The following is a 10854-nucleotide window of genomic DNA, read 5'->3' on the forward strand; positions in this document are numbered from 1 at the left end:
AGAGGGTAGTTATTTTAGGGGAAGAGTTTCAGTAGAAGTCCGAGCTGTCTACCCTGGAGTGAGAAGAGCTGAAATGGAACTAAGTAGAAAATAAAAATGCATTATTTTCTTCCCCTAACATAAAATGTGGCCATTTTCCTTCTGGGCAGGAAGCTCTGGCCCCATGACTTGGAGGGCTGGGAATGAGTGTGAGGACAATCATTAGAAAAGCTTTCTGGAATAGGAGCCCAGTGTACCCCAGGACCCAAGGGGTTAACGGGGATGGAGAGGTTCCCCACCCCACGATTGACTCGGGCATGCTGGGACTTGCAGGCTGACTGACCCCCCGTGTAGCGCAGGGGCTGTTGGGAAATGTAGTCATTGTCCCGGACCCTGGGGCAGTAGTAGTGTCCCGTGCACCCTGCGGTGACAACTCAGGAGGTAGGTGGCAATGGCAGGGGGCTGTCGGTGGGGGCAGAGCAGGAAATCCAGGGCAGGGCTGGGCAGGAGGGAGTGGGCAAGCTGAGGGCTGGGACACCCCCCCCCACCCCCACCCTCGGCCTGCAGCTGATGCAATGGGCCTGCTGGGCGGGGGTGAGGGGCAAGCAGCTACAGGACGCTTCCGGTCTCCAAGGAAAGAGGAGTGGGACCCTCCCTGAATGAGAGTAAGGGAAAGTTCCCCCAAACCCACATGGACACACCGCTGACACCTCCCAGAGAGGCAAAAGCAGAACAAAAACTGCCCCCCAAAGAGAGGCAGAGCCCTGTCCTAAGAGCAAAGGGGCCAGGTCCCCTTCTCCAATACCACATAGGCCACTTCCAACAAGTAGGATAGACCACGCCCAAGAACAACTGGATGGCCTCCCAGACAAGGGCAGTACAGCAAACTCTAGATCCCAGTGGGGGCAAAGGGACATGACCCCTATTTCTAGAAACTGTAAAAGGCCAATTCTAGGAAGGAGAAAGAGGAGAAGGAGGAGGATCAGGCCCGCTCAATACCTGCCCACACCACAAAAGCCCCTCTCTCCTGCCCCCTACCCTTCTAAGGCAGCTCCATCAACTCAAGCCTAACTTGCTGACCAAAGGGGGCTCCCATCTCCCCGCCCGCAGGGTCTGTGCACTCAGCAGGGTCCAGCATGGACCAGTCTGTGGCGATCCAGGAGACGCTGGCTGAGGGGGAATACTGCGTCATCATATCCTTCCTGTGCTAACTGCAGCCCTGAGCCTGCCCTGGCCTTGGGAAGCGGAATGGAAGGTGTCGAGGTGTCTGTCCCCTCTCCTCCCTCTCTGAGCCATCAGGGGAGAAGGAAATCAGTATTTACTAAGTACTTACTGATTCCTGGACTCTGCCAGATGCTTTTAATATGCAGTGATCCTCCCAACCCCCTATGAAGTTGGGGGTTACTATCTCATTTCATAGAGGAGGAAGGCTTAGAGAGTGACTTGCCCAAGGCCACATGTAAATCTGGGAGCAGGGGAAGGGACAGAAGGCGGGACAGGCTGGGTGGGAAAAGGCCTGGCCTCCGGATTGTCTTCCCTTGACTCTGAGCTGCAGGCAGTGCAAGGTGTGCTGTGTGAGGGGGACAGCCGGCAGAGCCGCCTCCTGGGACTCGTGCGCTACCGCCTGGAGCATGGTGGCCAGGAACATGCGTGAGTGAGGGGCTTGGTCCCCGCCTGTCTGGGCCATGGGGTTCAAGACTGCCCCCTCCAGCTGAACTTCAACCATCCCTCCAGGGCCAGGTCTGAGTCTCCTAGAATAATTATCATAATGACAATTAATATTTTTTGAACACTATATTCTAAACCCTTCACACATGAACTAACTCATAATCCTCAAGATCTGAGGAAGAAGTTTCTTGAGAAGAGATAGTTTAACATACTGGCCCAGATCTTGAGCCTCATGGTCCAACAACTGCCTGGGTTAAAACCCAGACTTTGTTATTAAGAAGCCACATGATCTTTTTTTTTTTTTTTTTGGTTTGTTTTGAGACGGAGTCTTGCTCTTCGCCCAGGCTGAGTGTGGTGGTGTGATCTTAGCTTACTGCAACCTCTGCCTCCCAGGTTCAAGCAATTTTCGTGCCTTAGCCCCTCAAGTAGCTGGAATTACAGAGATGCCCGTTACCGTGCCTGGCTCATTTCTGTTTTTTAGTAGAGGCAGGTTTTACCACATTGGTCAGGCTGGTCTTGAACTCCTGACCTCAAGTGATCCACCTGCCTCAGCCTCCCAAAGTGCTAGGATTACAGGTGTGAGCCAGCGCACCTGACCTCACTTGATCTTTTTTGCAGGGGCAGGATCTCTTTCTATCACCCAGGCTGGAGTGCAGTGGTGCACTCGTAGCTGCACCCTGGAACTCCTGACCTCAAGCCATTCTCCCGCCTCAGCCTTCCAAAGTGTTGGAATTTTAGGCATGAGTCCCTGCGCCTGGTGGAGCCACGTGATCTTGAGCAAGTTATTGTACTCCTCGATTTGTCCAGATTAAAGAGTAAAGTGAGTTAGGACAGGTGAGTGGCTCATGCTTGTAACCCCAACACTTTGGGATGCTGAGGCAGGAAGACTGCTTGAGCCTAGGAGTTCGAGACCAACTTGGGCAACATAGCAAGACCCCACCCCCCATCTCTACAAAAAATAAGAAAATCAGCTGGCTGTGATGGTGCATGCTTGTGGTCTCAGCTACTTAGGAGGCTGGGGTGGGAGGATTATATGAGCTGAGGAGTTTGAGATTGCAGTGAACTGTGATTGCAGTATAGCCTGGGTGACACAGCGAGACCCTGTCTCTATAAAAAAAGGGAAAAAACCAAACACCATGGGGCACGTAGAAAGTGTTCAGAAAGGCTGGGTGCAGTGGCTCACACCTGGAATCCCAGCACTTTGGGAGCCTGAGCTGGGAGGATTGCTTGACCTCAGGAGTTTAAGACCAGCTGGGCAATATAGTAAGACCCCATCTGTATTTCAAATAATTAAAAAATAATAATAAAAAGAAAAAAAAGAAAGTGCTCGATAATGCCTCGTAACGCCCACATACCACACAGAAGCAGAGAGAGACTCAATAGTTGTCAAAGGACTCAGAGCTGGTAAGTGACCTCAGGGTCTCGGAGCTGGGAGGAAGGGGGCCTTAGACATTTTCTGATCCACCACCCCAATTTTCAGAGAGAAGTGGGTAGCTAAAGTTACACTGTTCCTGTCACACACAGTGCTACAGTGTGCCGTGATTAGATCAAACATGTGTTTGTGTTTTACTAACAAAGCAGGGGCTCCTGTAGATGAGAAAAGTTCTGCTTTGATGACCTCATCCACAAAACTGCAGTCTCTGATGGGCACCATGGACAGAGATGGCATGAGGCATATGCCTAGCCAGGGCGCCACTAGCACAATGTTAGGGACCAAGGAGGGAGTGTGAGCACCCCAAGGCCTCCAAGACAGGGCTGAGAGACAGCCAGTGGGCCCCCATCCTCACCTCTGCTTCCTGCCCTTAGTCTCTTCCTCTATACGCACCGGAGGATGGCCATTACCGGGGACGATGTCTCTCTGGACCAGATAGTGCCAGTCTCGCGGGATTTTACGCTGGAAGAAGGTGCCACAGGGGGTTGGGTGGTATCAATCTTCTCCTGTGGGCCCTCCAGATCACCTTTGTCCTTGATGGGGGAGCAAGAGGGAGTAAGAATGATGCTGGGGTGCTCAATTGCTAAAGGCATTCTCATTTCCCTCCCCACAGTGTCCCCAGATGGTGAAATCTACATCCTTGGTGAGTGGGCCTCTCGGTCCGGGTACCACTTGGGCCAGGGGGTACATGATCTTCAGAGAGAAGAGTGGTGTAAAGTAAGAGCACTCCCCGGTAAACTTACTGCAGCAAGTAAGACCCTGTAGGATCTAGCACTGCCCATCTCCGTGGGCTCATCTCCTATCACTCTCCTCCTTGCTGCTGCTTCTGTCCCCGCCACGCCCCAAGATATCACGTTCTCACCCCGGAGCCCCTGCACATGCTGTCCCCTCCTCCTGCAAACCTCACATCTCTTTTCGCCTAATCAACTCCTACTCAGCCTTCGGGGCTTCCATTCACGCGTTTCTCTTCCCAGGCAGCCTTTGTGAAACCCCTGAAATTGTTTTGTGTCTCATGGATACATGTGCGCATGCCTCCCTCCCTCCCTCCCTCCCTTTCTTCCTTCCTCCTTTCTTCCTTCTCACTTTGTCACCCAGGCTAGACTGCAGTGGTATGATCTTGCCTCACTGCAACCTCTGCCTCCCAGGTTCCAGTGATTCTCCTGCGTCAGACTCCCGAGTAGCTGGGATTACAGGCACGCACCACCATGCCTGGCGAATTTTTTTGTTATATTAGTAGAGGCAGGGTTTCACCATGTTGGCCAGGCTGGTCTCAAACTCCTGAACTCAGGTGATCCGCCCACCTCAGCCTCCCACAGTGCTGGGATTACAGCGTTAGCCACCACACCCGGTGAGCCCACACCCTTTTATTTTTTGAAACAGGATCTTTCTCTGTCACTCGTGCTGGAGTACAGTGGCAAAACATGACTCACTTCAGCCTTAGCCTCCTGGGTTCAAGTGATCCTCCCACCTCAGCCTCCCAAGTAGCTGGGACTCCACATCTGGCTAATTATTTATAGAGACGGGGGTTTCACTGTTTTCCAAGCTGGTCTCAAACTCCTGGCTTTAAGTAATCCTCCTGCCCTGGCCTCCCAAAGTTCTGAGATAGGCATGAGTATGCCCTGCCTAGCCCATACTCTTTTTTTTTTTTTTTTTTTTTTAGACAGATTCTCTCTGTCATCCAGGCTGGAGTGCAGTGATGCAATCTCAGCTCACTACAAACTCCACTTCCTGGGTTCAAGTGATTCTCCTGCCTCAGCCTCCCGAGTAGCTGGAATTACCGGCATGTACCACCATACCTGGCTAATTTTTATATTTTTAGTAGAGATGGAGTTTCACCATGTTAGCCAGGCTGGTCTCAAACACCTGACCTCAGGTGATCTGCCTGCCTCCGCCTCCGCCTCTCCACTGGGATTACAGGTATGAGCCACTATGCACACTAGCCCATACTCTTTTTTTTTGAGACGAAGTCTCACTCTGTCGCCCAGGCTGGAGTGCAGTGGCACGATCTTGGCTCACCACAACCTCCGCCTCCCAGGTTCAGGCAATTCTCCTGCCTCAGCTTCCTGAGTAGCTGGGATTACAGGTGTGTGCCACCACGCCCAGCTAATTTTTATATTTTTAGTAGAGACGGGGTTTCACCATGTTGGTCAGGCTGGTCTCAAACTCCTGACCTCATGATCTACCCACCTCGGCCTTCCAAAGTGCTGGGATTACAGGCGTGAGCCACTGCGCCCGGCTAGCCCGTACTCTTAATTGCTCTGCTAGGTTGCTTCTGTTTGTTGGTTCAGCACACGTTTTTGTGTGTTTACCATGTGCCTGGTTTGGGTATATGCTATGAACAGGGGAGTCTTCTACAGTCTAGCTCCCTGAGATGGGCCCACATGTATCCTCCTCACCATGGTATTTACTGTGCCTATCACAGTATCTGGCACAGGCAGGTAGAACGACCCGTGGACATCCCCTCTTGTCTGTCTGCCTCTATGTGCTTTTCATTTCATCAGGAGGGGAACAGACTACACATCCAGAGAACCTGTTCTCTGCTGGCTCCATCTAGCACTGCGGTGGAGGCTTATCGACTTTTCAGAGCCTTCGTCTACCTTCTCTGTAACGAGGGGATGATATTAATTTGGAACTCAGGGTACAGTGGGTTTCCTTGTCCCAGCAGCAGTCCCAAGTGAGCTGCTTAAGGGCTCCAGCCTGCGTGACAGAGCAAGATCCTGATTCTCCATTCTGAGGACTCCACCCTTAAGATGTATCAAGCACTTGGCTCCTGGCAGCCAAGGGTTCATTCCTGGCTTCCTTTGTGCAGGTTCAGATGTGACTGTCCAGCTCGACACAGCGGCACTTAGCCTTGTATTCCAGCTACCCTTTGGTTCACAAACCAGGATGTTCCTCCACGAAGTTGCCAGGGCCTGTCCAGGTAGGTAAGACCCCAGGCTCCCTGGGGTGGGGGACGGGTGGCTGGGTATTCACCTACCTACTTCAGTTGACTTTTCACCCTTTGTACTCATACCCCATGGTTTCTGTGTCTTTTTGAAGGTGCTGGTGTAAAGCCACAGTGCCCCCAGGCTGTCAGCCAACCACAGGGTTTGCTTTTGTGTTTATAGTTTCTAGAGTTGAATGTTAACTAAGGCAGGGCCCCTTTGCCCTCCTGGCTCTGGGCAGGGTTGCACAGGGTAGGTTGTGACTGTAATGCAGAATCTCTTAAAAGCTGGCAGGCTAAGCAGCTTCCGGCAGCCCATCTTCCCTCTCTCCGCCACCCACAGCCAGAACTCACAGCTAGAACCATCTGTCATATTGGCTCTCCTGCCCTCGAACCTGCTGTCACTCTCTGCAGCTGAGAAAATGGTCTAGCTTTGGGCTTGCAGTGAAAGGGTAGTGGCCTCTCGGACAAAATTTGTTTAGAAGGGGAAGTTAGCCTGGCAGGTAAAGGAGGGTTTGTGTACAGAGCTGAGGATAGAACATGCAAATTCAAGCCAACAGGTGCTGGGGCTTAAGTGTTTACCCAGCACTTTTAGCTGTCTTCTTTCAAGCTAATCTCTTGACTTTGTGGGAACGGGAGAGGGCTGGTGTTCACTGTGGTCTCACTATGGAGTCTGAGCATCCAGGGGCTTTACTTTATTTTGGTTGGTGTGCCAGGAAGGGGACTGGCCTTGGATACACACTAGGGGATAAGGGAAAAGGAAGCAGAAGAAACAGATGGGCCTAGTAGCTTGTGTGTAATCCCAACTACTTGGGAGGCTAAGGCAGGAGGATCACTTGAGCCCAGGAGTTCAAGGCTACAGTGAGCTAGGATCGTGCCACTGCACCACAGCATGGGCGACAGAGTGAGACTCCTGTTTCTAAAAAATAAAAAGGCCGGGTGCAGTGGCTTATGACTGTAATCCCAGCGCTTTGGGAGGCCAAGGCAGGTGGATCACAAGGTCAAGAGATCCAGACCATCCTGGCCGACATGGTGAAACCCTGTCTCTACTAAAAGTACAAAAATTAGCTGGGCGTGGTGGCACGTGCCTGTGGTCCCAGCTACTCGGGAGGCTCAGGTGGAAGAATCACTGGAACCCAGAGGCGGAGGTTGCAGTGAGCTGAGATTGCACCACTGCACACCAGCCTGGTGACAGAGCAAGACTCCGTCTCAAAAATAAAATAAAAAAAAATAATAAAAAACCGACTGCAGTGGCTCACACCTGTAATCCCAGCAGTTTGGGAGGCCGAGGCAGGTGGATCACCTGAGGTCAGGATTTTGAGACCAGCCTGATCAACATGTAGAAACCCCATCTCTACTAAAAATACAAAAATTAGCCGGGCATGATGGTGCATGTCTGTAATTCCAGCTACTCAGGAGGCTGAGGAAGGAGAATTGCTTGAACCCAGGAGATGGAGGTTTCAGTGAGCTGAGATTGCGCCATTGCACTCCAGCCTGGGCAACAAAAGTGAAACTCGGTCTCAAAAAAATAAATAAAATAAGGAAATAGAAATATGATTATAAAGCCTTGATTGCTTGGTTAAGAGCTTTATTTACTTATTTTATTTCTTTGAGACAGAGTCTCAAAATGGAGCTATCTCAGCTCACCACAATCTCCACCTTCCGGGTTCAAGTGATTCTCCTGCCTCAGCCTGCAGAGTAGCTGGGATTACAGGTCCCCACCAGCATACCCAGCTAATTTTTTGTATTTTTAGTAGAGATGGAATTTTACCATGTTAGTCAGGCTGGTCTCGAACTCCCGACCTCAGGTGATCCACCCACCTTAGCCTCCCAAAGTCCTGGGATTACAGGCATGAGCCACTGTGCCCAGCCAAGAGGTTTAAGATTTATTAAGCAGGGGGAAATTTATCTCTACATCTTAAAATAATAAGGATAACATATTTTATGATTATTAATAGTAGTTGTAGGAGGTAAAATAGTAGAAATAACACCAAAGAGCCTGGCCTTTGAAGTTACACAGCCCCTTGAGTTTGAAACTCATCTCTGCCAGTTCCTAGCTGTGCAACTTTGGGCAAGCTACTTCACCTCTCTGAACTTTAGTTTTTGTAAGCTTCTGTAATGTAATGAATACCTTATTCATGGGGTTGTGAGAATTAAATGAGATAACACGTGTATAAGTGCCTACCACACAGCAGGAACTCAGAAAATGTTTTTCCACTCTACAAGAAGGCTCATAGCACACATTCATTGTTGATTTAGCATGTGTTAGGGACTATTCCAAGAACTTTTCACACATTATCACATTATCTCATTTACTCTTTTTTTTTTTTTTTGTGACAGAGTTTTGCTCTGTTACCCAGGCTGGAGTGCAGTGGTGTGACCTCGGCTCACTGTAACCTCCGCCTCTCAGGTTCAAGCGATTATCCTGCCTCAGCCTCCCGAATAGCTGGGACTGCAGGTACATGCCACCATGCCCGGCTAATTTTTGTATTTTTAGTAGAGATGGTGTTTCACTATGTCGGCCAGGCTACTCTTAAACTCCTGACCTTGTGATCTGTCCAACTCGGCCTCTGAAAGTACTGGGATTACAGGCGTGAGCAAGTACTGGGATTACAGGCATGAGCCATCGTGTCCTGCCAGATTTTTTTTTTTTTTTTTTTTGAATCAGAGTCTTGCACTGTTGCCCCGGCTAGAGTGCAGGGGCTCAATCTCGGCTTACAGCAACCTCCGCCTCATGGGTTCAAGTGATTCTCTTGCCTCAGCCTCCAGAGTAGCTGGGATTACAGGTACCCACCACCATGCCCAGCTAATTTTTCGTATAGTAGAGATGGGGTTTCACTATGTTGTCCAGGCTGGTCTCGAACTCCTGACCTCGTGATTCACCCGCCTTGGCCTCCCAAAGTGCTGGGATTACAGGTGTGAACCACCATGCCCAGCCCGATTTTTGTATTTTTAATAGAGACAAGGTTTCACCACATTGGCCAGCCTGGTCTTGAACTCCTGACCTCAGGTGACCTGCCCACCTCATCTTTCCAAAGTGCTGGGATTACAGGCATGAGTCACCATGCTGGCCTCATTTACTCTTTACCATGATCTTATCAGGCCAATATTATTGATGTGTCCATTTCACAAATGAGGATACTGAGGCTTAGAGAGGGTGAGAGCCTTGCCTGAGTACCTAGCTGGTAAATGATAGAGCCAAGATTAGGTAGGATTAGATAGTTCTACTCCAGGCTGGGCATGGTGGTTCACACCTGTAATCCCAGCAGTTTGGGAGGCCCGAGACAGGTGGACCACTTGAGGTTAGAAGTTCAAGACCAGATTGGCCAAAATATTGTGAAATCCTGTCTCTACTAAAAATACAAAATTAGCTGGGCATAGTGGTGCACGGCTGTAGTCCCCGCTACTTGGGAAGTTGAGGCAAGAGAATCGCTTGAACCCGGGAGGCGGAGGTTGTGGTGAGCCAAGATCTTGCCACTCTTCGCCAGCCTGGGTGACCGAGCAAGACTCTATCTCTTTTTTTTTTTTTTTGAGATGGAGTTTCACTCTTGTTGCCTAAGCTGGAGTGCAATGGTGTGATCTTGGCTCACTGCAACCTCTGCCTCCCAGGTTCAAGCAATTCTTCTGCCTCAGCCTCCCAAGTAGCTGAGACTACAGGCATGTGCCACCACACCCAGCTAATTTGTGTATTTTTAGCAGAGATGGGGTTTCACCATGTTGGTCAGGGTGGTCTCGATCTCCTGACCTTGTGATCCGCCACCTCTGCCTCCCAAAGTGCTGGGATTACAGGCATGAGCCACTGTGCCCGGCTGAGACTCCATCTCTCTCTCTCTCTCTCTCTCTTTTCTTTTTTTTTGGAGATGTGGTTTTGCTATGTTGCCCAGGCTAGAGTGCAGTGGTTATTCACAAGCACGATCCCAGAACTGATCAGCACGGGAGTTTTGACCTGCTCTGTTTCCGACCTGGGCTGGTTCACCCCTCCTTAGGCAACCTGGTGGTCCCCCACTCCCGGGAGGTCACCGTATTGATGTCGAACTTAGTGCGGACACCCGATCAGCATAACTCACTACAGCCCAGAACTCCTGGACTCAAGCAATCCTCCAGCCTCAGCCTCCCGAGTAGCTGGGACTACAGGCACGCGCTACTGAGCCTGGCGAGACTCTATCTCTTAAAAAACAAAAAAGTTCTACTCCAGAGCCTGAGCTCTTGAGTGTTTTGCTATAGTGCTTCCTTAGCTCATGGCACCCTATAAACAGCTCAGAACGGCTTCATGTAGGAGGTGACATTTAAGCTTAGGCTAGAAAGATGAAGAAGAGTTTTTCCCCAGGCAGGCAACAAGGAGGAAAAGGACATGGCAGTTGGAGGGAAGAGCAGGACCTTTGGTGGGGTAGGAGGAAGGTGTGGACAGTTTAGCCAGGAGAGGTCAGCAGAGGGCATCTCATGAAGAGTCTTAGCTACCCAGCAAAGAGCTTGGACTTTGCCCTATAGATTAGAGAGAGCCATTAAGGAATTTTAAGCTGGAGAGTGATAAGGCAAGATGTGCAAGTTGGAAAAGTTCCTCAGGCAACTGGTATAGAAAAGGAGAGCCTAGAGCAGGGAGATAGGAATGTTTTGCAATGGCTGAGGAATGGAAAGTGAGTCTGGGGCCTGGGAGAGCCCTGGTGATAAGAATGGGGAAGGAGGGAGGGACTTGCAAGATACAGAGGTCAAAGAGATGAGGATGAAGGCACCATGAGGGCAGTGAGTTTGGGTCACATTCACAACTTCATCTGCAGAGATCAGAACAGTGCCTGTCATACAGCAGGCACCTAATAAGTATTTGTTGAATGCATGAACAGAGATTGGTAGCTGG

At 50.4% G+C, this 10854-nt stretch overlaps 1 protein-coding gene across 5 annotated transcripts in view; it reads left to right on the forward strand.

Annotated features, from left to right (window-relative positions):
* The first annotated feature begins 316 nt into the window (after positions 1–316).
* The window catches only part of INPP5B (inositol polyphosphate-5-phosphatase B), a 73621-nt gene continuing 63083 nt past the window's right edge, over positions 317–10854 (forward strand). For 4 of the 5 annotated variants that reach the window (XR_001819412.2, XM_017509733.2, XM_017509735.2 and 1 more), the window contains exons 1-6: positions 317–420; positions 1090–1172; positions 1535–1629; positions 3454–3551; positions 3693–3722; positions 5889–5999. Coding sequence is in view for 4 of the 5 variants with exons in the window: in XM_017509733.2 (XP_017365222.1) it covers positions 1116–1172; positions 1535–1629; positions 3454–3551; positions 3693–3722; positions 5889–5999 (391 nt within the window). In the remaining variant the exon portion in view is untranslated. Of the gene's footprint in view, positions 421–1089; positions 1173–1534; positions 1630–3453; positions 3552–3692; positions 3723–5888; positions 6000–10854 lie in introns of those variants that run through there. The other variant, XM_037731799.1, reaches the window with a different exon arrangement.

The sequence above is a fragment of the Cebus imitator genome, unplaced genomic scaffold (genome assembly GCF_001604975.1).
Source record: "Cebus imitator isolate Cc_AM_T3 unplaced genomic scaffold, Cebus_imitator-1.0 Scaffold420, whole genome shotgun sequence".
In the NCBI taxonomy this organism is placed as follows: Eukaryota; Metazoa; Chordata; class Mammalia; order Primates; family Cebidae; genus Cebus; species Cebus imitator.